This window comes from Saccoglossus kowalevskii, chromosome 7 (assembly GCF_978046115.1).
Source record: "Saccoglossus kowalevskii chromosome 7, keSacKowa6.1, whole genome shotgun sequence".
Taxonomy (NCBI): Eukaryota; Metazoa; Hemichordata; class Enteropneusta; family Harrimaniidae; genus Saccoglossus; species Saccoglossus kowalevskii.
Genome location: NC_140647.1, coordinates 18570604 through 18586645, shown reverse-complemented (window position 1 = coordinate 18586645; position 16042 = coordinate 18570604). Strand labels below are relative to the sequence as shown.

The following is a 16042-nucleotide window of genomic DNA, read 5'->3' as shown; positions in this document are numbered from 1 at the left end:
TCATCGGTAATAACAAATCAAATATCACACATATTGTGAAGTCATCGGTAATAACAAATCAAATATCACACATATTGTGAAGTCATCGGTAATAACAAATCAAATATCACACATATTGTGAAGTCATCGGTAATAACAAATCAAATATCACACATATTGTGAAGTCATCGGTAATAACAAATCAAATATCACACATATTGTGAAGTCATCGGTAATAACAAATCAAATATCACACATATTGTGAAGTCATCGGTAATAACAAATCAAATATCACACATACATTGTATTGTACATCTATATACAATGTATTGCTTCAATGTCATCACTTTTCCTCTCAAAAAAATTGATTTTACTGAAAATTAACCATTTGAGCACCACTTTTTGTCACCATTCACATATCGTAAATCCAAAATTTTGATCAAGACTTCTAGAAACTGGAAAAATATGTCTCTTTGGTCCAAAATTATTAAAACAAAATAGAGAAATACAGTGTACTTGAAAACAGATAAAATTTAGTCCATATAGATTATGAAACTTAAAAGGGTATATTTTGAATCAAATGGTAATTAGCTATTAATTATACAAGAAATTTAAGCCATTGACTCAAAAAAATGAAAACTGACAGACAGTGATCACTTAAGGCACAAAACCTCAGTTTTCAAAAAAGTCGAATACCGGTATTAAAGTTGATATGCTATTATGATGACGGTACACTCATACGCAAACCAGTTAACATTCATTTGCAAACTCGCCATAATAAATATATACCATTAGTATGCTAATGAATCATCATACCAATGTATAAACCAGATAAGTGAGAACACTGGAAGAATGTTCAAAATGAATTATTATTATGATTTAATGAATATAATTCATAATTAATATATATACTTACATGTTAACAGTGGGACTATAAGATTCCACATCCATACTGGCTCCTAGAATAACTGGATCATCGCTACTAGTCGCCATTAGGTAAGACGTGCGGCGTGCTGTACGACAAGCTGTAAACAACATACAGGTTAGTTCAAGATCAACATGTGAGAAATAGATATTGACAAAGACATGAGCAACCCCTTGCAATCACCAATTACATGTTTGTTTTTTTCGAATAACGACAGTAAGCCACTAAGATTTGTAAGATAAGGGTGTGCAACTTTGTTATCCACAAACAGTAAAACGAATTAATGATTCCATGCACATGGCAATCAAATTATTTCTGACCAATAGCATTATACTATGCAATAGACGCTTGAACAATTTTGATTGCAAAAATTGTAATGATCAAGTTTATTACCATATTAAATGAAAATACGAAAGAAAGCAATCTTTCTTTTACAAACTCCTTCACTGACATTTGGTATTATTTAATATTTGCCTTGGAATTTTGGGATCATCTTGCAATTAAAGCGGGAGAGTCGTCACCAGCGCACGCAGGAGTTGAGTCCCAAGCGACGATAACAACACACGCTAAAACGCAAAGGCTCATGTGTAGACGCTTGTTTGTAAACAATGACACGCTATGGCCACCTGACGCATGCGCAGGTGACGACTCCCCCTCTTTAACATGATTTTCAATTGAATGTTCATTGCATATCAGACCAATTGCATTTATATGTATATTATAAATCCTTGCTGTCACAGAATACAAGAATTTATGAGAATTCTGTGGCAGTCTTAAAGTTAGGCTATGGGGTAGCTCATGTTTTTTATTAGTTGATCTGTTACTATAGTTACAATTGGAAAGTCATACACAATGACTTTATCTCAAATACAAGTATCAGAACCCTAACACCATTGGTTGGTTACAGATTATGAGCTGACACGACTGATACACCAATCACTTTCAACTTTAAAGGAGAGAGGTCATCCGTCACTTGCGTAAAAATGCAAAGGCTCATGGGTGGACGCTTGTTTACAAAAAAACGACATGCTATGGTCATCTGCCGCATGCAGTACAAATGCCATAGACTATTTAAGAGATTGTGACTAAACTATTGAAGCATATGAACAAAGTTTCCAAGTCCTCTAGTTTTAAACTTTTTCAAACATCTTTCACTTCACATTGTAGATTATGCATTCTTGGGAGGGGGGGGGGGTTCAAAAAGTATTGCATTTAAGATTTACTTTCTATCTAGAGCATCACTTGTTATAATACCCTAGTTTTTTGAATGAATTATTATAATACTTTCAAATAACATATTTGGGTATACACAATGTGGTGCCCTGCCCATAGTACAGATTGCAATGAAAATAAAACATGTCCAAAAATGGTGGTAATGGGCAAAATTAGTAGATAGATTTGGTTTTCGCTTATTTTTGCTAAGAGCTAATTGCGCTAAATTAAAACCCAGTGGATAATTAATTATAGAATGTATTGTTTCACTAACAAACTAGTGAATATAAAACTTTGCGGATATCTCTGCAACACCAAATCTGATAAAATATTACCCAGTAAATATTTCTCACTTAACGGCGCCTGTTTACACAGTAAAAACAAATCAAAGATAATGGGGCAGTTAATTACTTCTGTGACCCACTTCAATATCACATCGCTAAGGCGAAAATAGGTCATTATCAAATGTCATTCGATTGCCCTAAATCTGAAGCCATGCAGACAGATGGTGAGAACCACTTGTGAACGAATACTAAATCACCCAGTATTGAGGTCATTTGAGGCAGTTGCAAAAAGAAAGAATGTCCTCAATGTTTGACGCACAATAAATTTAATGAATTCAAAAAACTGATCTGAGAAGCAGTCGTGTCAGTCCACATCTGGTTACAGTTACTGAAAAGGGTTATACACTACTGACACTGAAGGTGAGAAAACAAAATAAATACTATTATGGGATATGTCAACATCAATGGATCATTCATCTGTTTGAACTTTGAACTTTTAGCACACACTAGTTTGATGGATGCCAATGTACCATGCGCAGGCTAAGTGATTACAGCGGTACTTGGTGTTCAATGTAAATAGTGAATGTCCATTTTATAAGCAATCGGTATTAACCAGAATCAAATGAATGTTAAGGAGCACTGGGTAGAGTGATGGTATTGATAACAGTAGTACATGTATAATTAAATCACCAATGATTATATATACCACTTTAAACCTTGTATATATTATCAAACTGACATAGAAAGGATAGTAACAGGTTAACTGAGTACCCAGAAAACATGGCTCCATAAAGTAGCATTGAACGGTACAATATCCATTTAAAGTGCCATTGTCAACGCATCGTAATGTGTTTGATATGGAACCCATGCAACATATTGTAAATTGCTTTATTTTCTCTGCTAGAAATTGTCATGGTTGCATGATTTAAGCGTGCCGTAGATCCCCAGAGAAATCTTCACTGCTATAAAATTGCACAAGTTTCACTTACACAAGAAATCTGCCAAAAATTAGCACTCGCAAAATAAGTGCAGTTTACAGTATACTTGGGGGTATACAATGTTTGTTGACATTTTTGAACACATTTTGTTGCCCACTGGTTTTGGCACTTTTGGAATTGTAGATGCTACAAGTCAGTGACCACCAAAGTACAGTAAAACCTATCTAAAGCATTATAAAACAACAAAGACACAGAGGAAACTTTAGTTTTTACATAAACTTAGCCTGAAAACTGTCCACCATATTTACTCTATTAGTAGTGCATCAACTAAAATAACAGAAATTTGATGGTTTATGTATGCTGCCGTTGGAAATGCGTTTCCAATGGAGCAAATATGGTAGGTTTATAGACAGTTTCCCATTTACATAGGCTTTGGTTTCGAGAGCTTTTACTGTACTTGAAATGTAGGTGGAATTTTAGGGGGAAAACAAATACGTACCAAAACCGGTACATGAACTCAAGTTATTATTATTATTGTTACAGATATACAGTGGAAATATATCTCACTGCTTTTCCATCTCACCAATGTACACACAATATTAAAACCCCTTAGTATACGATACAATGAACACATAGAATATGAGTGGAACAGTCATTGGATGAAAGAGATATGATTGTTAGAAGCAGCATGGAAGAAGCCATTTTCAGCAGTGAGTAGTGACATATACTAAATGCAAATACTCTACGTGTACCGTGTTTGTTCTATTAGAAGCACATACACTTATTTCTTCCCTGTTAACATTAACACATTGCTGAAGTGGTGAAGACAAATGCATTTAATAATTTGGGCATGTTTATGGATTTGCAGAAAATTATTTGAGTCTGTTTCTCGTGATAATCACGTCACGTAAAAGTGTTTTTCACATTGTTGTTGAACCGCTAATGCAATGATAACATGGTAACTACACAGTTGGTAACGGAGTTATTTTTTTTATATAAAAAGAATTTATGAAATACAGTTCATATTCTGTATAGAGATTTTATCTTAGAAACAGTGATGACATATCGGTAGACAATTGGTGGTGTTCAATCGATGACGACATAATGATGATCTTGGTCAATCTCTCGCTAGCTTTTGATTTTTACACATTCGTAATTTTTGAAAGTCACTAAATTTTGATGCATATTTTTTACAGACTACTCAATATTTCAAAATAATACTTCCAGCATGGACAACAATGTGTTTACAAATTATTTAGTGGCTTTTATGAGATATTCTTCTAATAGAGCAAATACGGTGTGGCTATAACTATAAAGTGAAGCAAACCTCGAAGCTGTCTATTAACAGCACGATGTCTAAGCACAACAGAACTCAATTCTAAATCCAGAGATGTGCTAGAGGTGGTTGTGTTGGATGCCATGGCAACAGAACAGGAAGAGCTCCTTGGAAAATAAAACACTGACAAGACCAACAACAAAAATGAGACAAAAAACATCAACATTACTTGCTCTAAAAGAGAGATTTAACATAGATAAATGGCGGTGCAATGCAGTGTACATGTAGCTGACAGACTGACTACGCTCAGTGGTGTATTGCAGTATGCCACAGAACACAGTGTTGATAAAATGAAACATCTATTACCACGTATACAAATTTCTGAAATTTTTAAAGTGTTTGCAAAGCTTAAACCTTTGAAAGTATAATTTTTCCTGTTCAAACTTTTCTCATATTTTTTGTCATTCCTTTCTCAAATTTGAAACAAATGCACAGAAATTTCCATTGTCCACAGGCATTGCATGATCAACAATTGTACATAGGTTTGTGAAGGGTTGACTTTGGGTTTAAACACAAGTCAAAAAATGTTGTTTGTCCATAAATTGGGAGTTCATAACAAAATATCCATTCAAGTTTGAGTCATCTTTTTCGTTATCAGTCACAAATTAAACTGGCATAATTTGTTATTGGTTCAAATTAATAGAGAAATGACAGAAAAATGTGCAAAATGTTATACCAACTTTCAGAATAAACTATGTTGTTGAAATAGTTACCCTGTAAATTGGGTAATTGATTTGAAACAAGTGAAAAGTACAAGCAAGGCAAACATGACAGCATTATTGATTGACAGAATATTATAAAATCACGTTTACCTGAATCTGGAGAAGGTGGCCGAGCTGTGTTGACTGAACTTTTCCGGCTTCCGGGGGCTGATCCTGAGCTGCTGCTGGTGGCATCATCTGTAAATTCCACAGCAGTGAAAATTGAACGATTTCCAAACTCATTATATCTACTGCTTCTCCGGTCTTCGCTCCTAGCACGTAGTCTAGCACCACTTTGTAGTCTCTCTCTCATCCGTTCTCTACTGCTGTCCCTTATAGGCACAGGAGGACACTCTTTGGAAATTTGCACTCTCTTTTGTGATCTGTGTGTTTTTCTATCCTCTTTTGCTTGTGACGATTTGTGTCTCGTAGCACCAGGTATTATGTGTGGATTAGACCCCTGTGACCTTGAAGTCATTTCCCGACCTCTGTTGTCTCTCAGTGGTGAAGGTTCCCGTCCTCTGACCCTTAATGGTGAGGGTTCTCTATGTCTATCTCGGCTTTGGCTTCTGATTTGGTGGGGGTTGGGTTTCTCCGGTAATTGCCTGCTATTTGACCGTCCTTCCCTTCCTCTATGTTGACTATGATTGTTTCCAGGGTTAGAGTGCATAATGATTGGTCTGTGCTCACTTTGCATGTGTGATGGCAGTTTATGATTGGCATTAGCATTTGGAATAAGCGTTGATGGAGGATTATTTTGACTAGATTTGATTGGAGGCATATTATCAAAGTCCTCGTCCTCCACTAAAATTACCTGCACGGGTTCAGCTCTTCTGATTTCATAACCCCTGGAATCAGTTAATCTAACTGGTCTAAAATTAGACAAATTACACCCATCGGGATCAGTGTTTTGCCTGTGCAGTTTTTGTTCAGGGTGCCTTGTCCAACTGGTCCCTTCGGTACTACGGCTGACGCTAGTTAGCATTTCGGTCCTTGAGATATTGGGCTCTGTAGTCCTAGCCTGACTTGTGTCAGGCAGTTCTTTTTGAGTACTTCCGGATGAAGATGAAGATGAAGTGACGCTTGGTGTGTTATGTTTTTTAAGATTATCATGTCTTTGTGTTTGTTGTTTGGTTAAATATTCTCTCATTGACATACCACCTGTAGATAGGCCTGGTACGTCGGTTTTAACACCTACAATCACTTTGTCCCCCCTCCTACCTGCATTACTCTGCCCAGTAGAATGTATTCCCTTATTGGTAAGTGGGTAAGTACTAATTTGCCTGTCGTCGCTGCAGGTGTCACTGTCCCATTCCTTCCCATATATATCTCGCCTATACCTGAGGATCTCGTCTCCCGGAGATACTGGTGACGAACCTCTTCTGGAATCCTCTCTATCAGTGTGGTTATACGCGCCATATTTGTCGGGCAGAGTTAACATATCAGCACTGGCACTTCGTCCTCTGCCAGACTTGTCAAGTGGTCTAGATTCAACCTGCTTGGTAGTACTGGAATGTGTGCTAGTTGTTAGGGGTGAATTAGATCCATTAGGGAGTACGCTGTCATTAGCAGTCCTATGCACAGTATGAGGACTATTAGAGTTCCCCTGAGTTATCCTTGTGACATCTTCTGACACTTTAGTAGGTTTTTGGAAATAAGCAGACGCTGCAAACATGCGCCCAGTCTCAGTATCGCGTCTCTCTGAGTGTCTGTGTCTGTGTCTTTGACTGACGGTGTCCGAGTCTGAATCAACTGCCCTTTGTACAAGTATTTCCGACCTTTGATCATGAGTACTCCTACCTAACTCGTCCAACCTGCGATCAAGTCTCGAGTCGGAGCTGCTTTTAACGTTAGGTGGATGATTAAAATGATTGGTTACTTTATCGTTATATGTATCTAAACCGACTGGTGAAGAGTTATGATTTAGGTGTATATCATTGGGTTGATAATTAGTCCTATGCGGCGTAGCGCGGTAAATACCCATGTCACCATAACTGATATCACTCGCATCCATTAGCTGAACTTGCGTTACACTTTTAAATTTGGAATCGCTAGCACTCCTGTCTGGAGGCTCATCTATGGGAGTCCTTGCCATTACAGGTGTTGACAGTGATGAAGTAGACGATGCTTCACTTGGAGAGATGTACGGATCCACCGGTGGACTTGGGATATCGCTAGCACTTCCTGTATGAGTTTTCTTACTTTGATTGTAAGCCACACCAGAGTACGCCATCTGAAGGATATCCTCGTTTTTCGGTACCACCAAGAGAGTCAGAGTAGAGTCACTGTAATCAAGTAGAAGAGAATTTGGTATTGAATTGATATAGATTGCATTTGGCATGCACTGTATATAAAATACAATGTTTATTTACTAGAAATTCAATGACTATAGTACAAATGCACATGTACACTCAACAGTACACTGAATATATATACATTACTGTAGAATACTTTATTTTCGCTTGGAATTCATTTTCGCTGAAGGGATGATTTTGTGAAAATAAAATCCAGCGAATATACTTTTTTTCCTATATTTCACATTAATCTCATCAAAAATCGGTGAAAATAAATTCCATACAAAATGCCCAAAAAGCCTTTTCAGCAAAAATTAATTCTAGTGGAAATAAAGTTTTCCACAGTATATATATTCTTCAACTTAACGTTTGCAATGGATACCATCTTTTTTCCCACTAAAATTTGGATCAAACATTTTGCTCAATTTTACGCATTTACTGTAACTTTTGAACCAAATGCACATAATTGCCTACAGGTGTAGATCAACATTTTGAAAAAAAATATAGAAAAATTATTCAGGTTTAATTTGTGAAGTGACAAAATGTCTGGGGGCTCGAAAGTTTCCTGATTTTGAAGTTATCAATCAATATGAAGAGTTGAACCCATCGCAGTAAAGTCAACTTTTGTCACCATCATAAAATTAAATAAAATTAAATTTTGTTTAAGACCTGTACCCAATAAGATATTATGTTAATTTGGTTCAAAATGATGAAAAAAAAAATTATAAAAAAGTATTAAAATATTGAAAAAAATATTCCTGCCGAGATTTTGGTGCAATATTTTTTTCAATTTTCCACTGAATTTTTAAAAAATGTTGGTTCAGACCTGTAGCCAATGGAAAATTATTTTAATTTGGTCCAAAATGATAAAACAAAATTATAAAAAAATACTTAAAAATTTAAAAAAAATATTGCACCAAAATCTAGGCAGGAACAATAATGGCACTTTAAATGGTGGAGTGAGACCTATAAAACTATACACACTAATATAACCAGAGAGATAACAGACAAATCTGTGTTAACTGACGTTTCAATATAATATAAACAAAATAAGATTGATGCGTCATGAACTCTGACCTAGATGATGAATAACACAAATGGTTTCCTTCAGCATTCATAACATTTAGCGATGTATTCCGATACCCTTGGCATTCCTATGTCAAACTGTGTTGACACAATTTGCAACAGCAATGTCTGAATCGGCATTTAAACTAACATATGACAATATTCAATAAGTGCTTGTGACTGACCCACGGAATGACTGTAATTTGAAAGGGTATTATTCAAATATAACTCATGTATACATGCAGTGACAGCAAGGAATCGATAAATAAGTTGTGACTGAGGTTAGCTGTTCAATACAGATATTAATCTTTTCCTACATAGCATACATGCATAACCATTGCGACAACAACTAGTTATATGAGTAGTGAGAGTTTGTAACTATATTTCGAAACTATGCCAGGTAACGTCCTAGATTCAAGTCCCATCAAGTATAATCACTAAAAAATACTATGTACACACAAAAAACATTACACGCCCACACACATATAGTATAGGAATTATTGATTGTCGAAGTAAGCTAAATATACATCATGTTCTTGTCAATAATTTGTAATATCAGCTCTTTACAGCCACACCTCAGATAAGTCAAGTGGGTGATGACATAATTTGGCCAACAAAGTGAACATATACCACACCCTAGTGTCTACACAAAAAAGTATACAAATAGAAATATAGCAGTTTCCTTCCACAGCGACAATTGAGCTATTTTTAGTGTTTTATCCACAACAAAAAATCTTCATATCCAATGCCTTAGAGCATTATATTGGAAAATTTTTCGGCTTTCTAAAACTGAGGATTGCTTTTAATGTTCTACAGAGGTCAGATATATGGCAAACAGATCAACTCGCATGAAACTGTGGACGTGTTATAATGTCAACATAGGTCATTATATGTCATTAAAAAACCAACAATCATAAGTTGATTCTATTGGTAACTAAGAAACTAAAAAGATGTATGAACTTTATATATATATATATCAAAAAAAAAATAGGAATGCAGCATTGTAGCATCAATTCTGCAGTACATGTCATGGTGTCATCAATTGAATCATACCAACATGAGACTAGTCCAGTCTTTATATCTATCTCAGTTCACTGTGGGGTTGGAGATCACATGGTAATGTGAATGTAATAGAATACGAGCCTCTGCAAAGATCACAGCAAGTTCACGTCAACAAAGTGATGGAATACCGAGCCACATCTTTTACGTTACTGAACGAAAGAAACTGCGTTTTTGTCTATTGGGATATGACGAATTAAAAATAAATCTTACCTTGCTTGAATATGTGCGACTACTTGTGAATATGTCTTGCCAGTAACGCTTTCTCCGTTAACAGATACGATTCTGTCACCGGTTGACAAACCAGCCTCTTCAGCTGGACCACCTTCTTTGACTTGTCGAACGAAGATAGTGTCCATGGGCTCTAAAGCACTAATCCTACTGCGTTTCTTTTGCTTATGACCTAAAGAGACAGAGAAACGAAGCAGTGAGCGTGATGATGCAGTGCAGACTACACAGGGTTGAAAGGCTATGTAATGAATACTACAACATACCGTACACAGACTTCAACGATGATCATAGCTATATTTCAACATCTTTAGGAATGTGGATGAACTCAATGCAAACAAGAGAACCTCTCCAAAAAAGATTTAAATATTTAGAAATTAAACACTACTATCTGATAATGTTGTGTTTGCTCCGAGATAACTTGGCAGTAATGAGTGGGACCGAACGCATATAGTTTGTCTGAATCACCAAAAGGCAGTCTCATTAAAAGAAAGAATCCTTTTAAAAAATGTCTCTGTGATTGTTTCTATGTGGCAACTGAACAGTGCAATGACTTAGAGGGCAACCATTTCAGAGGGATTACGCACTTTCCTAGGAATGGATGATATCAACATCACAATATGACAAGGGTCATAAGTATCTTTGTACGGCAAAGTTAATTTTTGGCACCATTTACAAAGTATCAAAGTAAGAAATATAATACAAGCACAATGATTTCTATTTCAGAGTATTTATATTTTAAAAACTGTGTTAGTGTACCAGCTATTAAAACAGTGAAAGATGCCACTCATACTCAACATATCAATCTATTTATTGTCAAGAAGATATATATCATATGTTAATTTAAATTGTTGTTACAACGTTTAACAAGGCTTTGCCTTTTTCATTTCACAAAACTAGTTCAAAGATCAATTGAATGGCTATATCAGGGTACTGAAACCAATCAAATGAGGTATTGCCTTCCTTATCATTAATTATTAAATTATACAAAAGCAATGGGAGGGAAGAAAATCTAAACTTCTAAAATGTTAACATTTGCTATTGTATTAAACCACTCAATATTATAAGATTAGCAGCAAGTGTAAATATATACAAGAAGAATAACAAAGATAAGACTGATAACAAGTGTACACAGAGAAGACAGTCACAGAAACTAGCCCGAGGACAAAACCGATGAAATCTTTGTACGGCAAAGTTAATTTTTGGCACCATTTACAAATCCCTTTTTTTTGTTATAAATTCTGATCAAGACAACAATTAACAAAATTGAGAAAAATACACTAAAATTTGCAAAATGTTATATCAGAAATTTAGAGGAAAAAATTATGGTGCTCCAATAAGACAATATCTTAATTACGACAAACATTATTATTTACTCTTACCTTCTGTGTCACTTGATTCATCCCCGCTTTTTCTAAGTTCTGCTTGGATAGCAGACTCTGGTGGGTAGACTATGAAGTGACGCAGCGTGAATCCAAATCCATGGTCATTTCGTATCAACTTGACTGTTCTAGGACCAGGCCATCCCGTCAAGGGATCGATGTAAGTACTCATTGACTTCACATCAGAAGAGGATGATGATGACTGCACCTATGAACACATACATACATGTAATGCATTTAGTGAGTGACAACAAAATTTAACAGCTAAATTTTATTCACTAGAATTGTCCAACAAATAATAATTTGAAACTTAGAGAAAGTCAGAATGAAACCTTCACTCGCAAAATTGACTATTAGTGTATGGACGACAAGTGAAAATGGGCATTAGGAGCAGACACAGAAAATAATATCATTTTATTACACCTGTGCACATACATGTAGACACAGTACAGAGTTCCCACATGGCAAGGTCTATTGAGAATTTACGCATGAGAAAATTTTTTATTTTTTATTTTTTGCTTGGTACTATCATGAAGGATTTGGGAATTCCTTGGCATAACATGGGGCATGCTGGGATGCAAAGCAGTTAGGGAAGACAATCATGTACCTGCTGTATTAGGAGTACATAAACCATAAATTGTATTTACTTGATAAAGACTCAATAAAATAAAGGTTATTTTGACCACAGACACACCTCTGTCACTGTAAGACTATGGGCTACTAATAGAAAAAATACAGTATATTCAAGACCAAGTGTCTATGTGTGGTTTTTACTTTATACAATACATGTATGTGTTCTTTCGCAGAACTGGCGAAACATTTTCGGGAAATTGTGTTTATCGCATCATGTACACATACATGTGCAGAATGTGTGTTAAATAACATGGAAGACTGGATATGTGTGATAGCCTGCGAATATGTCTTGCCTGTATTGTTTTTTTCAATTAATGCTACGATCCTGTCACATTGCATAGAGGAAGTTGTCAGTTGACAGTTGGCGAAATGAGGAAGCGCATACATGTCACTCACCAGAGTACGTTGGGTGCATGTATGTTTGGAAAGGCTACGAAGAATGACACTACGATAATACAATAATATATCTAAACAAAACTTAGCAAGAAAATTTAGGTAGCAACATTTTCGACCCAAAGGATATTGAGTTGTATGGTAAATACATGGCAAGAGTGACAGCAGTGACAGTGTTTATATCATTAGGTTATTATAATTATATATTAAAAAAAATGTTCCTCATCTAATACTACATGTACTGTATTAATCTCAATGCCCATTAAAAAATAAACATGAATTGTATACAAGTTCCCAACGAGTACAAAAATATGTAAAATTTTGCAGGAAAAATAATGGCTAACTTTTTTGCGGGAAAAATATTTGACAAATTTTAAGAATAATTATTTATACATACATGTAATGAATATATATTTTTGATAAATCCCTGCACTTATATCTATTTCTAATAAATATTCAATCTTTATAGCCAAATTTTAATTTATATCTTTAAAATTATACATATTAATCACACCAAACTTGCACACTTACGTAACAGAATGCAATGCACTATAAGATGTCGCATAAATATAATTTTATTTCTTTTAATATTCACCGCTGTTACCAGTCACTGTATTCTCTAGTGTCTATGTTAACAAATGTTGTATGTAGCCAAGATCATCTGACACTTGGTTGTCATTTTATAGGGATTGATAAGATTAAAAGTAAACAGAAACAACTTAATTTGTTTTTATTTTAACATCCAGAAGAAATTTTTTTTATCAATATCTTGAAAACATAAATGCGAAACATCTCAAAATATAATATTTTTTTGTTATCAATGATGATAGAGTCAAGGTAGAAATAAATGAAAAATTGAATATAAAAGTATAGGGACAATGTTCAAGTAAAAATCACAGGCAATTTCCAGAAATTTGTTTCTTTTTTTGGCACAATAGATGTATTCATCCTCTTTTTATGTACACACACTGTAAATCATGAGTACAATACACTGATGAAGCAATACTCAGACAATACAAAAAGAACAATGAATTGAAACATCAACATCAAAATTTTAAAAAGTTATGTATTGTTTTTTTTAATATTTCCACTAAACATACTTACTAACATTAATATATATTACTAAAATTAATATTATCTTATGTATCTTACAAAATACATGTGATATTCGATATCACACCCAATTATCTAACACTTTATCAGCATTTTGATTGGTTCTTGGTTGGTTTGCCAAGAGTACAAAATATATTTTGGTAATAAATTGTTCAAAATACAATAAATTTGAATGTTTCTACAATATACTGATAATTTAAGACACCTGTCAATGGTCTTTTTGCTCTTTAATGTTGAATTTGTCAACATCACTATTTTCAATTCTCCTAACCCTGTCTTAGCATCGCTCAGGATTCATTTCTCTAACAGGACAGTTGCTGATATCATGTGATATCACTGAGGAAATTACCACAAAATGGTGCAAAAGGTCGCCAATGTGTAGCTATAACCAGAAATATCTTGACTCCATCAATGAAATATTGTTTAATTGTAGGCAATAAACTGGCAGTAATATTACCGGTATGTGTGCGTGTTCAGGTATGCGAATGAGATCGGACACACTAATAAAATTAGGAGACGCACACACAAATAACAAAAGTAATGTTACTTCTATTGATAAATAGAATATCAGATTTATTAAACAAGTAGAGTAATTTTCAGATGTTCCTCAGCAAAGAGAAATTACTTTTTCCATTTAATTAATCTGTAATCATGGGTCACTCATTAGAGATCCTCCATTTATCAAATTTACTGTAATTATTCTGTTAGTAGCGCGTGTGCTGAATATGCAAATGACAGAGGTGCATCAGTGGTTAATAACTCACATTTTAATCATTATATTTTAAATACAATGTTTGGTTATGTGTGCTTGTATTGTAGATACGCTTCTAATAGAGCTAACACAATATATGTATATATTTTATTTTCTATACAAGTAAAAAGGAATTTTATCAACTATATACTATCAGAGGTACATTACTTGGGGTTTGCAACGCGCATAGTACTGTATGGTGACATCATGCCAAGATCCCATTCAAGTCTCATCTCGTAGATAGCGAGACTGATGCTACGACCTTCTGACATGACATAGGCGGTTTGTAATAAAACAATAAAACATGTATTTAATACCACATTCATAGTGAAAAAATGTAATACATCGAAAATGTACAGAAAATATAGTTATCGTAATCCGTCATCCGTGAGCAGCTATTTTGATCCACCTGGACATCTCAGTATCCTAGTTACCTCGGGCATGCGCATTCGCATTTTTCTGAGTTGCAACGCTTATGCGAGAGCGAGATTGAAACAGGATCTTGGTTTCATGTCACCATAGTTGCAAACCCCAAGTAATATACCTCTGATACTATATATATATATATATATATATCGGTATACCGGTAACTTAGAAATGTAGAACCAAACTTCACTAAACTATACTATATATCAAATATATACATCAAAGCAGAAATATGGAAGATCATACTTCGATACACAACAGAAAAAACAATAATATACAGTAAACAAGGGTCGATAAATAACTTTGTTGTTTGACGAGGGCAATGTTGACCATGACAGTTTTAAAAATATCTCGTATACCATTTTAGTGTACACGATCCATTCTAGCAGGGGCCTTCAATGTATTCTCTAATTTGACCCAAAACAACTCTTTAGCAGTTGTCCTGTCATCTTGAGGCCATTCTATGTAAGTTTTCTTTGTGAAAAACCTTTCGTTGAAGACTATATGATATGGACATTTCAAACATTGTGTACACGGTCCACCCTTGAGGGGGCCTTTAATGCATTCTCCAATTTAGCCCAAAACAACTTTTTAGCAGTTGTACTGTCATCTTGAGGCCATTCTATGTAAGTTTTCTTTGTGAAAACCTTTCTCAGGATACGTGGTAACTTATTACCAACAATCGGTTCTAATAAAATCATCACAACAACATCTCTACCATCATCAAACAGTCGATGCAATGCCATGTTCATTTCAAAATAACACCATTCACTATTTACAAAATTCTCGCTCAAAACTAAAATAGTTTTTCTACTCTCCTGGATGCTGTCCATGATATTGTCAATGATGCATTTACCCGGAATAAAATTTTTATAATCGACACATATATTAAATTTATATTCATCAGATTCTAAACATGGAACTAAATTTCTCAACACCCAATTCTGATCGGCACTGTTATATGAAATGAACGCGTCATATGTTTTTTCCTCTAAGTCCACAAGTTCACGGTAACCTTTGGTTTTTAAACGGAGCAGGAAACAGGCATATCGAATGTACCATCTATTATAGACAGCGACACAGACAATAATGAACACAATTACAGCAATGCAACACAAAGCTATTATAAGAGAGATATGTCCATACGAAGCGCATTGCAAAGTATCAGAGTCAAACTGCTGCAGCAGGGTAACATCACGCCCACCTGCGGTGGCGCACACATATAAGTAGTAGTCGATTACGTCAACAGTGCGATCTATATATAGCCAATTTCTAAACCATATTAAGTCACATGTACAGTCCAGCGAGTTCTTGGACACATCA

General features: G+C 34.9%; 1 protein-coding gene across 2 annotated transcripts in view; it reads right to left on the bottom strand.

The window, feature by feature from the left end:
* LOC102803527 (rho GTPase-activating protein 23-like) overlaps positions 1–16042 on the bottom strand; it is an 80993-nt gene that overhangs the window by 15693 nt on the left and 49258 nt on the right. For both annotated transcript variants that reach the window (XM_085501209.1, XM_085501210.1), the window contains exons 2-5: positions 11404–11611; positions 10007–10196; positions 5487–7660; positions 896–1004 (exon numbers count right to left, since the gene is read on the bottom strand). In XM_085501209.1, the coding sequence (XP_085357335.1) occupies positions 896–1004; positions 5487–7660; positions 10007–10196; positions 11404–11611 (2681 nt within the window). The remainder of the gene's footprint in view (positions 1–895; positions 1005–5486; positions 7661–10006; positions 10197–11403; positions 11612–16042) is intronic.